Consider the following 24,477-nt stretch of genomic DNA (forward strand, 5'->3'; position numbering starts at 1 on the left):
AAACTGCATGATTATAAACAGCCTAAAACATTGAAATATCAATCTTCTACACAAAATGCTGACACAAAACTTTTATTCCTCTCCATCAATACCCCTTGGAATTGCTTGAGATGGAATGGAGATCCCCCTTCATCATGTGGAACCTCACGTACTTGGGCAATAGAGATGACTATTAACATTTTCTGAAAGCAGAATTTACTGTATGTACAACTGACTGATGGGGTTGGTAAGTGTTGTTTTCAAATACAAAATATTACACACCCCACCCCTTTCCCTTTTAATTCGTTGGGTAATCTCCGAAAATTACAAGTCTAAGTGTAATATTTGTTTTGTGTTACAACAAACTCCTGGATTCTTGGTACTGTATCTCCATTATTTTCCAAGTTTAATTTTATTCAATTGCCTATGTGCCTATTACCTTTTAAGATAATACTGTGTTACTTAGTCTTCCCTGTGATAACACAAAGCAGCTGCTGTACAAGAGGAGATGTTGTACAGTTCTCTTCAGTTTGAAAAGGAGATGAGATGTGACAGTGCTAGATATGCAAAATAATTGTGCAGCCATATCTTCAAACCCATCTCTAAGCTGGGATTCTCTGACTTTTTCAATGTCAGACCTCAGGCGTGTATCAATTTCCACCTGATAGCTGGGTGGCCAGTATCTCTGAGTAACATTATCTCAACATTATTCCATGTTTGGAAAAAACCCAGGCTGGTATAAAAAAGGGAGGCCTTGTAATAATTTTGAATTACGAGTTAAAGCATGAGTAAACATTATATTATCCTGCATTTGTACAGGGAGGAGAACCACATTACTGTGGATTAAGGCTGCTTCATGGTTGTCATATCAAACATTTAATTATGAATTCCAAAGTCACCTTCTCAATTTCTTTCCCTAGTTAAAACAGGAGTAATGGGTTTTTTTTAGAGTCTCAAAAAGCAGAGTGAAAAGCCCCATATTTCTCATCTCTAAATATCAATAAGAACTACCTGTACTTTCTCATAAATAAATATACAGAGATAGACAGAGTTACAAAGGTTTTGTCTTGGATATGTTTGCATAAGATGGGTCAGTTGCTGCTTACAGCTGAAAATGGCATTATGCATGTTGTGCTTCAGGAAATCTCAGTCAGACAATATGCACAGACAGTTAATGTCATAAATGTTACAGAAAACACTCTGTTCTCAGCCCTGTTGTAGTCAAGGGAATTACATGGATATAAATCACAACACACAACACAGTTTTGTATCACACTTCTGCATCATGTCATGACTAACCTCTACAAATCAAAAAGTCAAAACATTTACAATGGCATCACTGTGAGCTACAGTATTTTAAGACATTGTGTTGTTTTTTCTTAAATACAGGAAATAACCATATTATATTGATGGAAAAATAACAAAAAGAAGCAGATTGGACAGAGAACAAAAGCAACTGCACTTGCTAGTCATGGGGAACAGCTAAGTGAGCCTGACAGAGCCATGGATGCCCACTCACCTTGCCGGCTCTGCCTTTTGGCATTCAGGTGGTTGGTAGAAGACATGGCATAGGAGGTGGAGAACGACCTGCTCTTTGTGATTGTCATCAGAATTGAGCTGTTCCAGGAGTCAGGGCTGCAAAACCAGAGCACAAACAAGCACCATTCAACACAGGAAAAAGCCTCAATGGCAGATCTTAAGAAGTTAGGAGCTGCAGCAAGAAATATGTGATACTGGGATAGCACAAAATCTGATATGGAAAACAACATCTATGGGCTGGCTGAACTGCAGTTTGTGAGGTGCTCAGTACTGTGTTCAGCAAAAATATTTACAATGCAAACACTCCAAAAGCTGGGCTTCCTTTGCTGCTGAGGCCTCTTTACTTTATTTATACAGATGCCTTCTTTATATTGTTCTGACAGTACACAGAGGCTCACAAGTTGACTTGAAATAAGTTAAATTTATATTCTCTTTTAACACCTCCTTAAAAGAGCCAGAAATGACACAAGTTCTCAGTCCAACTAAAAGCCCAGCCTCCTCTGCTGCTGGTGCCACAGCAGATACCCACCAGCCCTTAGGGCACTGGAGTTGCTCCTCAGGAGACTGGGGAGGTTCAGAAGCATTTTTCCCTGCATGGCCATGGCTCCTGGTGTGCCCCTTCACACTCTAGCCAGCTGCATCCCCAAACAAATCCTACTGACAGACCCTGAAGACATTGGTCCAAGAGAAACATACTGAGGGAAAATAGGGGGCATTTGTCTCTGGGTGTGGAACAAATGCTTGTCCCCTACAACAGCATGGGCCAACGCTTTCAGCCTCCAGGCTAGAACTCTACCAGAATTCTTCTGTACAGTGAGAAAACTGTATTTATGATTGTTTTCCCAAATGCCACTCATCAAATTTCAGCTGCTTGCAGGGATGTAGCACTGGCTCCTATAGAGCAAGGCCTGTGAGCCCTCTGGACAGATCCACCAGGCATCTCAGGCTCCACGTCCCCCCTCACAGCCTCACATGCAAGTGATGAGGTGAAACACAAGCCAGAAGACAGACTTTTAAAGTAGCCTAGCTCCAGCTGACCTTGAAAAAAACTTGAAAGAAAAAATAAGCACTCTGAAAGAAAAAAGCCACATAACACTGTGTTACACCTCTACAAACATATTGTTTTGTAACAGACGTACTACCTACAAAAGTAATTGCTGGCTGTCTTCATTGGCCCAAATGCCTATAATCTGTGATGAAATGAGACAAAGAAAGATTCTAGATGGTTTTTTAAAAATTTTCTTTGTTTGGTTTGTTTTATGGTTTTATTTTGTTTTTTAGTTAACACAAAGAATATCACACACTGGTCCACTGTAAAGTTCAAGAAAAACCCCAACAAAACAAACCAAAAATCCCTTAACCACATTCTTTGACTCCCTAAGGGAGAACCACTGGATACAGAAGTGACTGAGGGAGAGAACGTGGAAGTTCTATTATTTTTCCTGTAGCATTACAAGCCATAAGAGGACCATGTCTTACCAGTTATTGACATAGGGTTTGAAAAATACAAGATCACTAATCTCAAACAGAGATTTAAGGGGGGGTTTTGCAAATTTGTGACTATAGAAATCTAGAGATGATGTTCCAGGTTGTGAGGAACAAGTTGAAGATTTTGTAACTGTGACATCTGCCACAGGGAAATCCCAGTGTCAGCCTCTCTCCTACCCCTTCAACCTATGAAATATTTCTTTTTCTGTGACCTGTGGAGTGCTTGAATTTGATTTGGGGAAGTGGCAGATAATCAAGACTTTTTTTCTCTTCAGTTCAAAATTGAAAGAAAATCTCTCTTGGTCTGCCAAAACTTTTAAAGCTAGACTTATAGGATCCATTTTTTCCCTTTCTGGAATACACATTGTTTCTCCTACTGTAAGAGAAGTACTACAAACAGTAGGTTGGGAGGCTTGACAGAGCTATAATTATACAATTGGCGACATTAAACATAGGAAGAATTGATAGCCTGCTTAGTTGGCTCATCGTGCAGAGTTATATAACAACTGCAGGAAAGGACCAACAATAATATTTAATTGCTCTCCTTCTTCCTCTGATTCCCTTCTTGGGGATGCTTACATACTACGTGAGACTGGGATCAACAGCATAAATCAAATAGACCCTGGGAACCACAGGTCGGTGAGTGAAGAGCGTTTCCATTTGGTTCTAGCTTTTACTGAGATACCTGGGACTCCTCACAAAGGGAATTTTGGCCAGCCACGTATTTTTCTTGCAGTGCACTTTGCAGGCTGCCTTGAGCACCTCGATGCCCTGCATGAGAGTCTCCTCTGTGGGAATGGTTTATGCATCTGGAGGAAAGGCTGACCTTGGAAGAATGCAGCTCTCTGGGGCTGTGTTCACCCAAGCTATTTAACAGCCAACACTGGTGTTCTCAGGCCCTCTCAAGTCCCGTGTTTTTCTCTGCTGCCGGTACCAAATTTTGAATTTCAGAAAAGCATGTGAATCTTCTGATAACATGACTCTAAATTCTCTTCTTGAATTTAGTGCTTTGGTTCTGATCTTTCTTTCCCCAGAGCAAAGCACGTCTCCACATTCTCTCCTCCATCTCCAAGATGATAACCCTTGCTGAGGTTGGGGAGGGGACCTGAACTTTATTCTCTCAGGGTAGCACCACAACTGACTGCCCTCCCCCCTACTTTTGAAGGCTCTGCTCCTCTCTGACTACAGCAGAAGAATATTCATGGAGCCAGAAAGGAGGAAATCCTCTTGAAATAGCTACACAACATGATCACAGTTAACAGTGCCTGGGAGCCAAGCCTATCTTGTCACAGACAAGAGCCCTTTGCACAAGGCTAACATCCATTCAGCTTCTTCCTTCACTGTCTGCTGCTGGATTATCTGCCACAGACCCTGTGGAGGGTTAAAAGCAGCTCAACTCAGGCTTTATGGTAGCATGGAAATCCCAAAATGTGAGGTACATAGGACTGAAAGCCCTCAGACCTCTGCAAATGCCCTAAACAAGTCATCTGCTGGCTGCAAGCAGCTGAGCAGACACAACTTCTCTTTCTCCATTCCATGAGAAGACCACGTATTTTATGATACTGGCTCAGGGATCAGGCCCTGAGAAGAATGGAGGATGGAGAAGTGCTTTATAAACTGCTTTAATGACAGAATCACATCACTAGGTGTGTTCTTAGAAATGGCTGGGTCACTTGTTAAAATTTTTTCTTGGCTGGGTAATACCCACGCAGGAAACTGCTGCATATCAAGAAGAATTCAACCAGATATTTTGCCTTTCTTCCAATCTTATTTTGCACTTCTGAACTTTGTTAGCATAAATAGATTTTTTTTAAAATCTATTTTACTTCCCAATAATACGAATAATTTTGGCACAATCTGACTAAACTTGGGAATGCTGCTTCTTTGGCAACCCAACTTAAAGAAACATGAAGCAGTAGTTTTAACACACTTCAAAGCCAGCGTTTTTGAACGAGGGACATCATCACACAGAACCAAAGAAATCTGCCCAAACAGAAACATAGAAGAGAGAGGAGGTAATTTGTAACCTGGATGAAGATGATTCATGGGGTTTGATGCTGGCACTGCGATCCCTTCTCACCGGAGCTGGCTCCAGGGTAGGTAATCCTGTGGCTGATGTTGTTGTGGTCCAAGTTGAGGACACTCGTCTCAGCAGTCCTGGGGGCAAACTTCTCCGTAAGCGCTGAGGAGAGATCAGTTGCTGAGAGTTTATATCAGCTTACAAACCCTTCAAAGGTGCAGAAGAAAAACCGCTTCCATTTGATTAATTCTGCCTGACAACAACTAGGGAGGTACTGTAAATCTGGATTCTCCCAGGTATTGGGGTGCCTTCTTTCTACTCAAAATAACACAGGCAGTGTTTTAAATGCTTGCAGGGTCTGGACCGTCCTCCCTGTTTCAAGTTTTAAAAAAGGTCTACACCCATAGCCCCATAACCACAGAGGTTTAACATTTGATGTGGCCAAAGGCAATTAAACAAATTAGCAGGGCCACAAAAGTGATTGGAGCATCTGGCATAAAAGGAAAGCCTAAGAGAGCTGGAATTCCTCAGTTGGAAGAAGGGGCAGTTCAGAGTGGATCTGACTAATGTATACAGATACCTGAAGGGAGGGTGTAAAGAAGATGGAGTCAGGCTCTTTCCAGTGGTGTTCAGTGATAAGAGGCAATGGAGCAAAAATTGAAATACAAGAAATTTTCATTTGAAGGTAGGAAAATATTTTTTACTGTGAGGATGACTGAATATTGAAAGAGGTTGCCCAAAGAGACTGTGAAGTTTAAATTCATGGAGATACTCAAAAACCAACTGGACATCCTCCTGAGCAGCCTGATCTAGGTTGAGCCTAGAAAAACCCTGTGCATGAGGGACTGGAATAGATGATCCCCGGACTGGACTAGACAATCTCCAGGTGCATTTCCAACCTCAACTATTCTATGATTTAAACTGTCATGAATTCTGAGAATCAGAGATTCAAGGCAAGAAAGGCTGTAAGAAAAATAAGGGACAGGAGTTCCAACTTTTTTCCTGCTATATCTCCCCAATCCAAAGGTCACTCACTGAAATAAAACTCATTCTCTGGCATATGATGTCTCTTGATAAGCATAGAAAAAGCATCATTATTTACAGCAGATTTTTTTTGACCACCCTGCATTTTTATTTCACCTGATTCTTCCTTTTCTCCACTAACAGGACTCACATATTTTTTGTTAATTTTTGAAGACAGTGATAATAAGGGATAATGATAAAGAGTCTTTTTGGATCCAGATTTGCTGTTACAGATGCTATAATTTTGTAAGATGTTTCTCTTGTAGTTCTCATGAAATGTTTATAATTAAGAACTAAAATAAATATATCTCTGCAATGGAGATCTTGGACTTTGCCAGGGGGTTAAGAAATATGAGATGGAAGAGAACTGTGGTTCTGAAGCTCAAACTTAAAGATAAATATGTTAACATACTATCTCCTTACCCAAAATAGTATCAGATGCTTAAGGTAAAGACCCTAAATCTATATTTATACAGGTAAATAAAGGACTGCAAATAATTAGTTTTATGAACCATAATACATTTAGATCAGTGAACTCCAGTCAAATTAGTTCTCTGTAGCATTAGCTCATTTCTTCATCATTCATTTGTCTTCTCCTCATAAGGTATTACACAACAGCAAACTGGTATCTGCTCCCTGTGTTTGCTCATGTGATGGCAGTGTTCTTCCACTTAACTTTTCCCCTCAGAGCCCAGAGTGCAGCCATGATAGACATGTTCACCAAAATAAATTGGAAAATGTGGTTAAAAACCCGTGAACCTCCATTTCATACATACAGCTGCTACATAGGCAAATAGGGTAATAATTATCACCACACTAAAATGTAATAAAACCAAGAATCACAAGTGTTGAAATTTGGATACCGGGAAATGCCGGAATGAATGCTGGCTGTGCCATTTAAACTGTAAAAACATAAAAGCATTTGCCTGTGCAACGTACTCTGCCTGTATTTAATTTTAGAAGGGAGACTGCAATACAAAAGCATTTTGGTTTTGTTTCAAAAGTGAAATGTAAGCCTTGCAGGACAGCTAATTAGCAACAAACATACAACTCAAACTACTTCAAAGCTGATATGTTCTCTCTAGCTGTTCACTTGCTAAAAGTGGGTAGCTAACACTGGTTATTTCTTGTCAGATTCCTGAGCATTTATAAAGCCATCTGTCAAAGCAGTAATAGATTTTTTTGGTTCAGTCTTCTTTTTCTTCTCAAGACCACTTCTCATGAGCTCACAGTAGTTGTCCTACTAATGACTGTGATAATCTTTTTGTTTGTTTGTTTGGTATGCAACGTTTTAAACTTGATCCAAAGACCTGGAGGTCACCAATAGGGAGTTTTTCATTGACTACTATAGGTTTCACACTTCTGGCTAAGGGAAGGAAGAAGAGACTGAAATTCATACAGAATTTCAAATTCCAACCTTTAAAGTGAGTAAAAAGGTCCCTCATATTACTGCTTATTTCCCCAATGCTCGTTGTCGACAATAGTCACCCCTCATGCAGCAGCTCAAATCTTTTGAGTGGGAGGAGAGTTTCTGTGTAAGAAGTGATGGGGCAGACCTGTGAGTCTGTATGATAAAAGGCTTCTGCTTGCTCTTCTCCCTGTCATTTCTTCTCCTAAGCTCCAACCAACAGCTGCAAGAAAATATGCACACCATCTGTGTGATCTATTCTGTGTCGAACACCATCTTCTAAACATGCCTGAACCAAAGTAAACCTGGCTGTGAGTTGAGGGATACACAGGAATTGTGTTACTATGAAACCAACGATAGACTAGCTGTCCTTTTCCAGTAGGCTGTCATTGGTGCACAGGATGTTAGTCTGAAGCAAACAAGCAAAAATCCCAGTGATGTACCTTTAGGGAGAGCCAAGTAACAAGATGATACACAGGCTCCAGTGCTCACCTTGGGAATGGCCAGTTTCTCTCCTTTCTCCGGACATTCCTCTGAGTCGGAGCAGGTGTAGTTCTCACTGAAGGACACCAAAGGATTCACCCTTGGTTTGTGGATGGCCTGGAAGGTTAACTGAGTGTTAAGCAGGTTGCTCACTGTTCTCAGCGATGTGCACACGTTGGGGGGCAGTGAAGGATCGGCCAAAAGGTCTGTGATGAGCCCATGTGCTTCTCCCATGACAGCGATATCCACTGTGATACTGGTACCAGAAGACTAAAGAAGAGAAAAATAACACATGTAAGACAACAGAAGTGAACAACTTCTGCTGAGCACTATCTAAAGCTGTGCTGAACTCTCTTCACAACTTTTGTTAAAGTGGTTACCCGCAGAGTGGAAAAATAATAACATGAAATAATTCTTTAAATAAGGAGAATGATGCTGAATAGATTGATCATCAGGCATAATGCTCACAGTCTGCAAAGACTTTGGAACTCCATCATATCTGATTTCATGGCTTTCATCATCTGCAGCTGACAACCCATCCGAATGAATTGTTCAGGTTCCCTACAGAGACATAGTCAATGGCCAGGGGCTATTTGCATAAATAATTTTGGAGACATAGCTTAGGATGGGATGGGAGGAGTCTCTCTTGACAGATGTCTGTCTACTCACTACAGAGGCATCTAGAACAACTCACGTTCAATGCTCGTGCTTGGTTGAATGAAATTAATGCCAGGCATATACTGAGATCTTTAAAATATCACCATGCAACTAAACTACAGTATTCTGGTATGGTGGCAACAACATTCTTCTCCAAGAAATTGAATATTGGGCAGCTATACCAAATATGAAATGGAGTAAAAAGTGGATTTTTCAAACCTTATTTTATTCAGATGGAAGTGATGAGAATAGCTACTCTACAGACTTGTATGACCAATTCAGATGGTCCTTACTTTCTCTTGGGTTTGAAATATATACCTACTTTACATATATCATTTAGGAAGAATTATTAACAGATGTATAAGCAGAACCAATATCAGGGACCAGCTCCTATCACCGGCAGATCTTACGCACCCCAACCACGGATATAATTGATGTGCAAATGATGCAACACAAACCAACTGTGGCCCAGGCAAACTGTCTTCATATGTGCAGTCCATCCATCACACACACAGGTAATTTAACACAGCTGTAGCACGAGGCTTCCAGTGCATGCACGAGAGGGTTGATTCGTAAATGCATCTTTGAGTTTCTCCAGAACTTCCCCACAATCAGCAGCTTCGACTACCAGCTGTCTTGAGAACCAGTAGGGCAATATATTGGCAATAAAAGAAACAGTATATTGCCAAAAGCAGGAAAGTTGTCAAGTCTGTGAATTGACAGCTATATGATACAATTGCAAAAGACTGAGGATCTTTAAAAACCTACTAAAAGAACAGTGAGACTGGATGCACACAGAAGCAGAACAACTAGAAAGGCAGGACGCATATGGAATTTCAATGCAGCAGTGACATTTCAGCCTCACTAGCTGGTGTACCAAAACCTGCCATAAATTCTGCATGGAATTGCTAATTCAAGGCACTCCAAGAGTGACCATTTTTCCTTTGCTGTGTTTCTGACACATAAGCTTAAGCCTGCTGCTACTGTTTGGGACTTACCAGCAGGTGTACGTGCAGTTTGCCAGAGAGATCATTCCAGCAGATTTCGTACTAATTTACTTTCAAGTATTTCTTAGAAAAAGCTAAAATACATGGATTTCTAAATGGTGAAGTTATGTCTGTGAAAAGATCATATGAGTTTTTTGGAGAGGCAAACAAACAATATGGAGAATTGGTCAGACTTAGCAGGAGGGTGATCAGAGCCCCATCCAGGAATGACTCACCAGTGACAGTGTTTATGGACCTCAAAACACAAAGAACAGTGTAACACAGCGTGACACTGCTTTGTTCTCACAAAATGCTTTACAGGCAACAGAAAAGTATTTCTGAGGAAAGTGAAATATTAGCTGAGTGCAGCTAAACTCCTCCCCATTTGTGTAGTGTGGACATCAGGTCCCCTTGGCAAATTGATGTTTCACTCCACTGATCCACTCCTCGTGTCCTACTTCTCGCTATCACGGGATCCCCTCCTTGTGTCCTACTTCTTGCTAACACAGAAGTAAACTGAAGAACCAGAAGACAGGCCTCCTCACTCACCATCCTCTCATGCAACCAGAGAAAGAGCTGCTTCTTCCCATATTTCTTTGCCACGCTATGAAATAACATAAACCAGAAGCCGCTTGATATATTGAAGTGCTATTTCATCCTACTGAAAAAAATTAATGTCTGAACTTAATTTAATGGCTCTTTCATTGCTTAACCTCTCAGGAGTGCATGCAGAAGATTCTGGCAGATGCTAAAGAAAATTCTTAAATTAAAAGACAAGGCTTGGGATGGGAGGAATTAATTATCTATCTTAACCTCAGCCTTGAAAAACAGACCAAAGGGGAGTGAGGGACAATATGTCATTCAAAACGCCATAGAAGCCTCATATTTTCAGCAAAACTGCATAATCTACAGTTTGAAATTCTATTAAGCCTGGAGCCTGGAGTTGTTGACTGCCAATCAGAGACAGAGATTAATACTTCAATGAAGTAAACAAGTCTGACTCAGCGGGCTATAAGCAGAGGCCCAGATTTTGTACAGCAGTACTAATATTTTGCAAAGCAGCCAGCATTGTTCTCCATGATTAGCACCAAGTGGGGAGAGGGAGAGTCCTTCTCTTCTCAATGGTGAATTTTCTGCCACATGGCCTCTAACACATGAGGATGCCTTGTCAGGTATCTTGGTGACCCCACCTTGACTCTGGGACCCAGCAGATTTGTCTGAATCATAACACCAGGTTGTGATGAGTTCTGCCAGGACCAAGTGCATGGTAAAACCCATGCAGCCATCCACCCATCCATCCTGCCTGCACAGAGTACACCCAGCGAGGTCAGCACCATGCCTGTAAGGAGATCCACACTGATTTTCCCTCACCAAGATTGAAAATGAGACGTGAACCCCGTCAGCACAGCCCAGTCAGGGTCACCACAAAACAACAACACGTGCAGCATGACATGCTGCATTGCACAAGACTGTGAAAACATTTTACACAGTTCAAAAACATCACTGTATTGTACTGAGTTGCTTTAAATTTGTGTATATGATAGTTATTGTCTGAACTGCTCATAATACTTAGAACGCTCAGAATGAGGGCATGTGTAAAAGAACAACAGACCAAGCTTAAATCCCTCTTGAAGAAAAAAGCACAAGAGGGTAAACACTGCTCTAATCCACCAATTTCAGTACATTTACACACATCCTAAATTGGAAAGGTTTATAAGTTGTAATTTAACTGCACAGTACTTGTATACAGGAAAGCACCTTCTTTTCCAAACAGTTTGAATATTTCATCTATCTCAGGGTGAATTTAGAGCACTGCCAGACTAGTCTGACTAGATAAAATTACAGGTATTTAAAGTATTATTTTCTAAAAAAGTTACAAATTGAATGCATGAAAACATTTTAAAATATTTCATTTTTCAGATTCACTACTACAAAACAGTAGAGAACTGCATATACTTTGGAAACCATTATTCAGAAAGTAAACAAAAATGCCTTTCCTTAAAGGGCAAGAAAACCTGGAATTTACTTTAAAAGACATATGATGATGTGAAAGCAAGACATTAATTGGTGAAAATTTTAGACTGATGTAATTGTACATGCACACATTTGCACACATATATATGCACAGTGTCTTTTTCAGGGTAAAAGTGCATATAAAATCCATGTTCAGACTTTGTAAGTAGTTTTCTTCTTATGTGCATAGCCTCTGCATGAACTGATTTGGATTCTTTCCAAACCACTTTACTCATTGCATAAAACAGAACAACAAAGAGCTAAGCTAAGGTGAATTTAATTGCACATTGGTCAGTATGCATTTACTCATCTATGCCAATAATTGTGAATCCAGTTGTCTCCCATGAATTTTGGAGAAGACTGGCTTACTGTTCAATTTGTGACTTCACTCCATCCCTGATTTAAGCAATGTCATGCAGTGACTAAAACTGAAATGCTCTAGGGCAGGAACAAATCCAGATCAACTAAGCATGCTCACTTTTAACTAAGATAAGGAGAAAAATTAATTCCTTATAATGCTGAAAAACAGTGGTTTAGGCTGTGGTACAACCTGGAATTCCTAACTGGGTCCAAATGCGCTTGCAGCATGTTTTGGGGTTTCTTTTCATGTACAGAAAGAAATAAAAAGGGTTTTCTCCCAAAGAACGCATATAAAAAGTAAGATGGCCAGATCACAGTAGGATGCATCAGAAACTGGGGACAGACATGGATAGTTCACAGTGCCAACTGTGCAATCATCTAAGTTTGCGTTGGTGGGAATTTACAAGAAAACTCTGATGTGCCAAGAAGCACATACACTGCTGCATCTGCAGGACCAAACCATAAGCAGCACGTCCCACTATCACACAGACAATTTTTGTCAGGGCAGGAGGTTTATCTGCAAGGAATATTCTTAAATGCCATATGAAAACAATATTCTAGCAAATTTAAATGAACACTTAGAATTTTGGGGTTTGATTAGTTTGTTTTGGATTCTGTAACAGGACTAGAAAATAAACTTTCAAAATTTGCAAAACCTTTGTTGGGCTTTTCTATTACATTTCACAAAATCCCATTAATTTTCTTTTGTTAAACTATATTATGCATAAAACTCACTCTAAGAATAGCTATTTACTGGCTAGGGGGAAAAGCAGATAGAACTGTGTAGGAGAAATGAATTTAGGAAAATAGGAATAACAATTTCCTTTACCCATAAGACCTGATAGATATATTTAGGTTATGAATTGTTTCTGTTGATTCACCTGTGAAGCAGATTTGACATCCATACACTTAAGAGATACCTTAATGCAAATAAAAGTCTTTCCCCTCCCCATTGATATTTTGTATATGATTCTCATATGACTGAACTCAGCCAGCCTAACTAAAAAATACTGTTCTTTCCACCCTACAAAAAGGATGATTATCATGGCAACACAAAATCAGTCAAAACTTCAGTATAAAAAAAACCCAAAACCAAACCAATTATCTGACACAAACCACAATTCATTTCACTCAGCCTCATGTTAGGGAAAAAAAAAAATCTTTGTTTGCTGTGGCTTGTACAAGGAAAAGCACTGTAGGCAGAGATGCTGGCCTTTCACCACATTACACTCAAGAACACTCTGTAAGCAAAAGGATGGGGGAGGCGAGGAGGAAAAAAGAATTAAAATAAGCAGCATCCAACGTATCTTCAATCTTCACACAATTACAAGCAACTATAAATCAACATTTGATGTAGTTTCCAAGTCACATCATAAATGTTCAGGCCAAGATGTCTGGAAACAAAATTAAAAGCAAATATAATTCTCCATTATTTTAATGTCCGCAGAGCAATTTGAAGGATAAACATGAATTGGCTTCTATGGAAATAATGAATCATTTTAAAGGCGCCACAGACTTAACTACTCCACCTTCCACTGAATGACTAAGGAGAAAGAGAAGCGTGCACTCAATTCTTTGACATTTCACTTTTCTGTATTAAAAGCTGCAGAAGTCTTTTTATTTTTATTTCTCTCTTATTTTGTACTAACACAAGATTTCAGGTTTTCTCTTCTCCGGTGAGCAAACGAGACGTTTACGAGAATCTTTTCTCCGGCTTATTGAGGTGCAGCATTCCTACTGCTCTCTGGAGGTGAATCAGCCACAGGCTCTGCAAGGCACACTCTTTGCTAGGACTGAAAATAGCATCTTCCTGTTGTCTCATCACATTGATCAAAGAAAAACCTTTCCCAAGCATCAGTGTGATCACTGGCTTTGCTATTGAATCTTTAAAGCACCTAGAGTCAGATAACTGTAAACCAGACACTGAAGCGCAAAAGATGATCCCATAGTGAGGGAAGACTGGATCTTGTGTGAGCCATAACAATTTTGGTTTCAACCCTGGTTATAAGAAGTTTGGAATGGCACCACCATAATAAGAGCAGACTTTCCTGATAAGAATTACATTGAACTCTGATTTGCAGAGCAGAAAATGCCGCGACTGCCACATGCAGTGTGACTGTAGCCTGAGCACAAGATGCCAGATTCCAAGAATCATGGAGCAGCCAGAGGAAATTTTTAAAAGTAGTTCTGCAAACACAGGATCTAATGAGATGGGTCTCACTAAGGACTTACACCTTTTTGTCCTCTCAGCAGTCACTGTATTGCAAAGACCCCCTTCCTCAGCAACAGCCTTGAGGCCACACAATCAGCAGGAGGCAGCCCTGCCTGAGGCTACACGTGCATGTTGTGGAGCAGCCTTATACAGGGCTCTCTCTAAGCTCACACTATGTTAAACTGCCAGTCAACTACTACCAAGCAGGGCCACTGATTTGGACCCTCCTCTGGTATCCCACCATAGGCTGGCATAAAACTTCTAGGAAGGTAATAATCTCTGAAACTTCTTCCCATCTGCCACATTTGCTTGAAACCGTCAGAGAGGAGCGTGATCATGTAAGATTACTTTCTTTGGAAAACCAGAATGAAAATAACAGCATTCTTTAAGAAAGAGACACTGGTTTGAGAAGGAAATACTTTTTTTCCTTTCTTATAAAACCCATGGAATGTATCACTGTCTATAGCACACTTTGTCTGGGGCGGCGGTCGCCATCCCCACATCCTGCACCTCTACTTCGGGTGACACTATTTAGAAAGTTCACAGTTACAGCTGACTAACTTTCTTCCATTACAGGGCCTTTCAGTTCGTGACAGTTTTGTCAGCCAAAGAGCTCAGACTGAAACGTACACTGCCAGGTATTTGTCTGCGGTGAATTATTTCAGCGTTTGAGAAAAATTGTTCAGACATTTACAAGAAGACTGTTGGAAGTTTTTATCCATGCTAAAAGTTCTTAGTAAACTGATACCATTTAATCTGCAGCAGGCACTGAAGGTACAGCAAGGCCTTTTGCTTTCCCTGTCCTGATATGTCCAGATTTGGTTATATAGCCTCTGGGAAAAACAGAACCAAAGTTAGCCTTGCATGACCTCCATGGGTTGTCAGAAACCAGTCACCAAGCTGCCTGAGGATGCTGCCTGCCCTAAGTGTGCATGCCTCTGCATGTGGGTCCTCGAGCACTGTGCTCAACGTTCCAAAAGGACCACATTTATCCAAACTGCACTGTCAGTCTGCAACTCAGAGTTACACCATGGTTATTCTTCGCTCTTGCTGAGTGATGATGTCGAGGTAACTGCTTGCACTGATACCACCAGGCTCAGGTGAGCACCTCTCTGGGTGGACCACAGCTGCTCAGAGAGAAGTCTGTCTCACTGCTTTAGCAAAGACATCTACATTAAATTAAAAAAAAAATGTGGGAGATTTTTTTGCACATCATACTCAATAGACAAACTGACCTGTTGAGAGAGAGAGAGAGAGATACAGAGAACACATTTGAGTTCTATGAAGTTTTGGTGCCATCTGTAACTTTCAAGGCAGACTATCAGTTGCTACTTTCAGGTCACCTAGTAAGCTTTTCCAGATTTGTTACATGTGCCAAAAGAAAATATCTTTGTGGACACTGACAGCCAAGCAGCAGTAAAAAGATAGATGCAGAAATAATCTGAAGGAGTGGGAGGATTAGATTTGGTAAGATTCAAGGCCTACAGACTAGGAAAGTCTGCACCCAAGTGGATGCAAATTCTGGTCACAACCCAATGCAACTTAATTCCCTGTCATTTATATCTGACAGAAAGGACCTCCAATTAACTAACTGCACTGGTACTGACATAAAGTAGTACTTAATTTTCCACATTTCCCCCGCCACAGTAGAGCACAGTTGGAAAACTCTAGAAAGTTTAGGAGAAGGGGGCAAAGGATTGTCCCCAGAGTGTGGGCCATGGGGAGCAAGGGGCATTCTGTAACCAGTTGTACACGTGCTCTGCCTTGGGCTCCTGGGGAAATCCCAGCTTAAGTGAAGACACTCAGGGAGATGTGATGACCTTCTGCATAAGGCATGCCACAAGAAGGATCCAGGGAAAGCAGCTCCTGGAAGGAGGCAACAGCACAGGCTGAACTTCCTGGCTAAGAGCCGCTGGTCACAGCTTGCAAACCTTGTGGAAACTCTGACACTATGTTTGATGTTCTCAGCAGAGCCTTGGGGACTCAGTCACCCAACTCCAAGGGACTTTCCGTGCTATTTGGCTGCCTAAAAACATTAAACTATCACGATTACCCCAGCCCGGAGAACTACTTGACGACGTAGAGCGGATCACAGCCAGTCACAAACAGTCAGGGTTTATTATTTAAAAAGTAGACACCACTCCAACTAAACCAGGAACTTTAAAAATTATTGCTTTTCATTAAAACACAGCAGATGGGAAAAATTAAATTCTATGCGGGGCTCAAATCTGCTTTGAATAACACAGAGTGAGGAAAACAATTCTGTACTTCAGAGACTGTCCTCAATTGTCTTACACTATTGTTCTTCAATTTGTACATCAGATGGTCACAAATTGGTGGCTTGAAGCTGATAGTTTGTGTTCATGTGAAGCAAACAGTGACAACTGTCTTCAGCCTCAACTTGAGCTGCAGTAACACCAGCTGGGACCCAGCAGGAGTGGGGCACTGGGTGCACACACAGCAGAGGATATGCCATCTATTAATACCTGGTGATCTTACCCATTTGAGTTTACAGCTCCAATATCCCTGCTTAGCACGAGAAGCTATTTTAATTCTACGGTGAACTAAAACAGAGCAGCCAAATACACAGCATGAGTTAAAAAAAGATCCACTGAAAGCAATAATCACCATTCTGCCTCCTGCGTACTAACTAATCCTCCCACATTTTCAACTCGACAGTCTCAGTTACACCAGAACAAAGCCAAAAGAGCCCTATAATGCCGTATTTTCTCCCTTTCAAAGTATTTCAGGCTCTTTTGGGAAGCAACTTGAGAAGTGACATCACAATTAGCAGCAAGCTGCAGAAATAGGCGTGAAAATAACCCCAGCTAAAGATTTCACATCCACCTCAGTCCTTCACTAACTCTTTAACAGTATTAAGAAGGGCATTACTAAATATCATTAAAAACATAATACTAATAAATTCAGTTGCTAAATCAAGACAAAAGATTGCGGGCAGGGAGGGAAGAATTTCTACAGAGGGCATCAAACGTATTTTCAATTGCTAAAAAGGAGTTGCCATCAGGAGAATAAACTGAAAAGAGCAAACTCAGGGAGGTTTTAAGATGGTTTTGAGTGTTAAAAACCAGAATAAATAGAAAATTGGAAACTAGGAAATAATCATCAGTAAAGCTGTAGATAAAGTGTCTTTAACATTCAGTCTGTTCTTATTGAAATTATGGCAGGGATTTGGAAATGACAGCAGGAGCCAGATGTATATCTTGGGCCATGTTTTGCATATGCTGTAGCAGCAGAGCACAAAGACCTCATGAAATTCTCCAGGCTACCAAGAACACTAATGATATTTAGTGGTCCATTTTTAAGAACTTGCTTTCACTGAAGCCAAAGGCAGGCAGAGATATTCTACACCTCTTGAAAAGGATAAATCTTGTGCACACCAAAGTCAAGAAATAGCCTCACTTCAACCAAATTGGCCAAAATTTAACATTTTTTTTCTTCTCCATCAGACCTTGTGGTTTGCATTATTCTAGTTCTTCTGATTTTATGCACTCACACTAATACCAGTTAATAGCCATCTAGTGTTACAGACGTCTCCTCCTCTTTCTCGTGACTTTATGTCACTAATGAACTCCTCTGTGAAAAGAATTAATCATTTTTTCTTTAACACTTGGCTTTGGATTCTTCTATTATGACTCATTTAAGAAAAGCAACTGTAGCCTTAGGGACTTGCAGCCCCCAAATCCTTCATCATAGCTGCTGCAGAGCTGCAATTTCCCTAAAGAACAAGCTACTTCAACATCTAAAGCCAGGACCTGCAAAAGGCACACTAAGCATGCACTAGATGTGAAAATCCCCCACCTTTCCTAGATTATTTCAGTAGGTAGGCATTTCAATGAAAATCAGAACGGAGAGAAACAATAATTCATATACAAGAAAAATAAAACACTATCCCCTACATGTCTTCTATGATATTAAAATGATTTTTTTCACTTAGCACAGATATAAACTGACAGACTGGCAAGCCCTGAGGACTGCTTTCAACCTACTTCATCCTTGACCTGCAAGGACCAACTTAAAGACACACTAGGTTAGTTTATACCATGGGCTTATTCTGCCTTTGCTGTCACGAATGAGGAAAAAAAACACCACATTTGCCTGCTGAGATATAAGGTACACAGCTGATCACAACAAGTCAGTGCCTGCATCAGATGGCCATTTCCAGCCACTTTGTTACAGCCTATAATCTACAAACTGGATGCTAAAGGCTCTAGGGTTTTCTAAGTCATCTCAGCAATCTCTGATTTCCTTCATGAAGCTGGTGACTGATTTGTCTTGTGCAGTTTTAACCTAAGAAAAGTCTTACTTTCAACTCCTGTCTTTTAGGTTGTGAGCAGTTCTTTACTTGCATTTTAGGAAAAAAAAATAAAATGCATATAATATTCCCAATTATGACATCCTGGTTGCTTCTCAATTCTAATTAGAGATTGATTTAATCTGTGCTTCTGCATCATGAATATCTCACCATACTGAACTTTGACTGTCTGGCTCAGGGTCTGCACTTTTTTATAAGGGCCAAACACTTCTGTGTTTTTGGAAAGCCTGGATTCAAACTCACATCTAAATTTAACAGCACTGGCTTCTCATTTACAAAAGGCAACAGAACCATAGAGACCAAAAAACAGACACAGATCATGAAGCACTGGTGCTTATGCTGGCAACCCAACTAGACAATGATAACTCTCTGCAGTGAGTTATGTTTTCTGCTTGGATGTGGATATTAACAAAAAAAAAAAATCAACTGTTTCTTTTTTTAAAAAATGTTAAATCCCCTTGTGAGGCTGAACTTTAGTGGTTCATCCACATCTACTCTGGTAAGAAATCAGTGATGATGCACCAGTCAGTGCAATAGAAGCACTTGCTACTACTGAGTGGAGTAGGTGGATTGAACCTGAAAGGACAAGATGACCCACTGAAACTCTATCACTAGGACTGCTGGTGAACTGTCACAAGAGAAACATGGAAATTACATCAAAGAGAAACATTGAAATTACATCGAAAGAGAAAAAGTAAATGCAGCCCACCTAAATTTGCACTTCATTCAGCACACAAACTGCCTGACACAGCAGCAGTACTGACTCTGAACCTTTAAAGTCAAATGCCCAAAGTCCTATTAGGGTCCCGTTCACAGGTCCTGGCAGAGAGGTTAAAAGTCTTCTATGATTTCTTGAAGGAGGTATAAAAAAGAAGCCTCGACATACAAATCTCTCTTTTACCACTGAAAATCAACCACTTTGAAAGATGCATAGGTACAAAGTCTTGATATTTTAGCCCAGGAGCAATCCTAATAATTAGTATTGAACTATTTGCTGATGACACTTCAGTTCTGATCACATGATTCTGCCACAGAGCTCTCTTACACAGAGAACAGTGGCGTCCTCACAAACAAGAAACAGCAGTTCAAACTAGGCAGCTCAAGGATTCTCACTGTATTGACAACTTTAGAGAAACACAAAAACCATTTTGCACTCTGACAGAAAAATTATTGGGTTTGGAATTTCTGGCAAAGGAAAGGGTTTGTTTTGGCTTTGCTCCAGCAATTTTAAAGCAGTTTTATTAAAAGATAGGAACAAGAATTCATGTCAACTTCGCAAAAACTTAAATTTTTGCTCTGAAAATGATGAAACAAAATTCTTCCTTTTTTTTTTTTTTTTCAAAAAGCTTATGGTTTCTTGTCGTGCAGAACAGCCTGGTGTCCCATTTGCATTTTTTGCTGCATTAGACTTCTGCAGAGCCTTAGTGTGTCTCTTGTGCTCAGAGGCTCATTGCTGAATTAAATGGGATCCATAATGGATTAGACCCTGGAGATTACTTCAATATTCAGGTTTGTTAACACTAGTGACCAAATGCAGGGTATGGAAGTTAAAGGTCTCCCTCCATAGTCAGTCTTACTTTGAGAGGTTAAACTCAGAACAACAATGAAAAAAGACCAGTTTCATCACAAGAAAACACTTTACTTCATACCACTGACCTCGGTGAACATCTCTCATCGCAAAGTTTTATGCAAACATATTTGTTAACAAGTTGAAACAGACCACAAGCAAAATTGTTTGCCATACGGTGCTCTGACAGATCAGCTGATGAAGCATATGGATTCAGTCTTCCTAATTCTGTATTATCTCTCTAACTGCTTCAATCTGAGTGTTACAAGTGGCCCCAGATATCCTATTTATCCTATTAAGGTAAAATAAACACATTAATTGCCGATCAATTCTCCTTCATCTGCTCCAAATGCATTTGGTGAGATTTTTTGGCAATAACATTAGGAAACAACCTTCTCTAGAAAGAAGAATCACTTCACTTAAATGATTTCTTCTTTTAATTACTGTCATTCCTGGCAAGATGCTAACACAGAACAGAAAATGTGTATCAGTAATGCTGGCTCAACATATTGGTATTTTGCCAGGAACGTGAAGCCTGCCCTTAATCTAAGAAAAAAATTATTTGTATCCATTTCCTCTTTTAATGCAAGCTACAATTGCCATGGAAGGTAAAGCTGAAGCACTCTGTATGACGTTACAGCAAAATGAAATACTCAATCAAATTAAATACGCACAACACTTTTACCCATCTGCCCCTTTATTCTTCAGCGACAGATCAAAGAAACGTGTTTGATTTCCTGTCGATAAAATCAAGGTGGCACAAGAGGGCAACGTGATGAGGTCCCACTTTGTTCTGCTTTTTAGGAAAGATGCCTTCAATTAGGATGGCGTTTTTCTGACGTGATACAAATATGCCTTTAAGCCATAACTAACTGTGTAATGATCCAGTTCTATACAGAGTCATAGTAACATACCTCACACTTACACATGTTAATGGCTCAGGTTAAATGGAGGGAGGGGAAATAACTGGGAAGAAAGGAATTAACTTTTAGCTGGACTTTTTTTTTTTAAACAGAGAAGAAAATGAAAGATAAAAGCTGTCTCTAAAGACTAGTATATCTTTTGTGTATAAAGACAACCATATGAGCCCATGCCAACTAAAAACAAGCAGACAAGACAAGTTACAAGTAAGATTTCATATTTAACTCTGAAGCTTGGTTTGGGTGGATTTGGGTGTACTTAGTAACCAGTCAAAAAAATATAAAACCATGTTCTGATTTGAGGTAAAATTTAGGGGTTTCTACTCTACTTTAAGGGCTTGCTTACGTGACCAGCCTAAATGTGAACCAATTAAAGGACGTTTCACCAAGTGCACAGGATAAATTATTTTAAATAAAACCTGTCCATTGGCAGACTACTAACCACACACAGTAACTATTTTTGCTCGTAAAATGACGTTCATTTAGCTCTGTACAAACAATTTATGAATCCACCTTTAACACAACACAGCCTTTTCTCCCTGCACCAAGCTGACAGCCGTGGAAAACCCCGCACGGCTCCAGAGCAGCAGGCTGAACTCTGTTTCCCCTCGGGCAGCAGCAGCACTGTTGATGATCTGGACGCCAGCCCTTCACTACTGATGAGAACATAACGAGAAAGGAGATCAGAGAGCAGGTCTTCTGCTGGAACTGAGCCACGGCCTCACTTATAAGCCAAGCAATGCAGAGCGGGAGTTCCGAGGAGGATGGAGCAAGGAAGCCCAAAATGTCACTCATCTAAGGGTTACTGCCTCCTGGATGGTCCACTAGTATCTCATGGGGTCAACAGCACAGAAAAAGGGGAGAGGGTAGGAGACAGGGTTATGCAGCACATCTATGAGGACATCCAGCTGCAGAAGTGAAAATAACAGCAGGAAAACGGGACGAGAACTTCGTGGTGGGGATGACAGCGAGAAAACTACAGAAGACCTGGTTCCAATACATATCCAAGGCTAGAACACAAATACTTCCCTAAATGAGCACACTGCCTAGGATACCTCATGCTAGGTAACAGCTTAAATTGAGTCAGTGCTTCAGGAAAGGGTATAATGGAACAGCCATAGCACAACTGGGCAGAACTTTTCACACAGGGCATTGTGATCCTGCAGCTTTAGGTGCAGAAAAGCCTTTCCCAGGAATCACCAGATGGCACTATTCTTCCTTCAAATTAAGGCTGTAACTCTGCTGTGCATGTGAAATGCTATCATTGATTTGGGAGGAAAAAGATCTCAATCCATGTTTTTTATATATATTAGGCCAGTAGTCTCTCACTGTTCACATTCTTTCCAATGATCTTGAAAATCTTGTACAAACAATAAAGAAATTACTGTATCTGGGGGAGGTGGAGGGAATCTCATAACATTTTGAACTGACCCTTATACTAAAATATTCCACAGCAGAAGGACTACAGACGTTTCTCTAGGAACACAAAACTCCCCAGCAATACATGAAATGCCTGACAACTGTATTAAGAAAGCAGAATTTCTTGCAGAGAAGTAAGTCAGACATGTAAGGATAACATATACATGCCTCTCTTCTCCACGTTTTATTTCTGTCTGCTAGCAGACACTGAACTCCACTATAATTGTGCAGTGTGTAGTATGAAAATATTCCCTAAATTTGGTTTAAGATTATTGTACTTCTCTAAAAAAAAAAATCTGTTGAGAGTATCCACATAACATAATAAGAGAAGAGAGAAAATGGAAGTATATTAAAAAATGCTAATAATGAGACATCAGCATACACATACATGTTAGTGTAAGCATGCTTTCCTTCAGTTTGTTGACATGATTTGCAAAAGATGCAAAGTATTCACATTTGCACATTTGCAATTGGGTATAAACTACAGAGGCTGTGGAAGTAAATCCAGAATGCAGCTAATTTGGGCTGGAAGTACAGAGTGGGCACGTTCATACTGAAGTCTCAAAAACCTCTGATCCTAGACGAGAGTGAGTGTTATTTCTTTTTGTTTTGTTTTGTGTTTAATGCACCAGAAGACTTGTCTGAACTCAAGACCTTACAAATTGATAAACCGAGGGGCAAATTAATCAGCAGAGTGACTCCCCTGACTTCAGCAGGAGTCGCAGCAGAACTGAAGTTTGCCTGCTGTGCTCACGAGCCGAATTCCCTCACAAAACAGATTTTTGTTTTTCTCTAAGCAACTCTCCCCCCCTTTCAGCTCCCTAGAAGTTGACAGGCTGTTTCCTGCTCCACGATCTGTGAATCACGACGTGAACGCCAATCGCTGCTCCCCCGTGAAATTAAATTAGGTATTGGAGCACAGCGTGAGCAATAAGTTTCCCTGAGACGCCAGCCCTAAAGAAACTGCACCCTGTCTTCCCCCAGCTGAAGAATGGAGTTATGAAAGCAGGGTCAAGTTGGTTATTACTCTTCGTACTCCGCAACATCAACCAGTCTACTCTGAGCCAGCTCAGTTTTCTCTGCTTCCTAGTCATGAATACAGTGGTACCAAATTTAAAGAGTCCAGTAATTCATTATATTTATTTGTGTGTTCTTCTGTAACCACTTAACACCATGTGAATTGCAGCAATGCTTAACACACACCGAACACCATGATAAATCACCAGAACTTAGTGCATGTCATACAGCTGGGAGATTGGTAAGACAAGGGTAAGCAATATTAGCACATGGCTTATCAAGCAGGAAAGGGGAGTATGTGATGCTGTTTGCTTCAAAGTGCCTTTCAGTAGCACTTTGTTAAGCCATAAAATATTCACACTTGGAATGATCACAGGGTTATGTTGCCTCATATTCTTTTTTTCAGACAGATGGCCCTTGGTAACTTACACACATCTTTGTCACTGCAGTGTACACTGAGCAAGAAGACACCACAGGGGTACATCTGAAAGCTGAAATTGGTAGAAAATCAAAGAATAATAAAACTTGGTTTGTGAGCTCAGATTCTCATATTCTGGAGCCTATGGTAATTTCAAATAGGTTTAGAGGAATTTTAGTTCCAAATCGTGATGTAGGTGTCAAAACCAGACTACTCAGCCTCCTTTCTGCATCACCACCGAGTGCTCCAGCCAAGGTACTTTACATTTGCTTCAAGGAAAAATGAAAAGTACTCCCACCTTTCATTCTCAGACAGAAATACACTTCTCCCTTTAACCAGAGAAGCTACTCTAAGGACCAGCTTCATAATCTGCAAGAAGCAAAAGTCTTCATGCTCCCCAAAATTAAGTCTGGCTTTTTTTTCTCCAGCACTTATGTGTTCCCTTGTGAGCCTTGCAGGTTCCTCCAGGTTCACTTCTCCAAGGTCTCGGTCTACTAAAAATCTAATCACAAACTCTCCCTCTTCTGGGTTAGCTGCCAGACAAGGGGTAGTATTGAAGTTACCACGTCAGTGAGAGATTGTTCTGGCCTTCAAGCATTGCCATGTCCCCTGCCCAGCTGCTCTGGAGATGGCTC

The 24,477-nt window shown here is 40.5% G+C and overlaps 1 protein-coding gene across 1 annotated transcript in view; it reads right to left on the reverse strand.

Annotated features, from left to right (window-relative positions):
• PDE3A (phosphodiesterase 3A) overlaps nt 1–24,477 on the reverse strand; it is a 231,463-nt gene that overhangs the window by 28,897 nt on the left and 178,089 nt on the right. The window contains exons 3-5 of the mRNA XM_051784667.1: nt 7,950–8,210; nt 5,034–5,188; nt 1,499–1,614 (exon numbers count right to left, since the gene is read on the reverse strand). Coding sequence (XP_051640627.1) covers nt 1,499–1,614; nt 5,034–5,188; nt 7,950–8,210 — 532 coding nt within the window. The remainder of the gene's footprint in view (nt 1–1,498; nt 1,615–5,033; nt 5,189–7,949; nt 8,211–24,477) is intronic.

This window comes from Manacus candei, unplaced genomic scaffold (genome assembly GCF_025592945.1).
Source record: "Manacus candei isolate 608988 ecotype Guabito, Panama unplaced genomic scaffold, ASM2559294v1 h1tg000018l, whole genome shotgun sequence".
Classification (NCBI taxonomy): Eukaryota; Metazoa; Chordata; class Aves; order Passeriformes; family Pipridae; genus Manacus; species Manacus candei.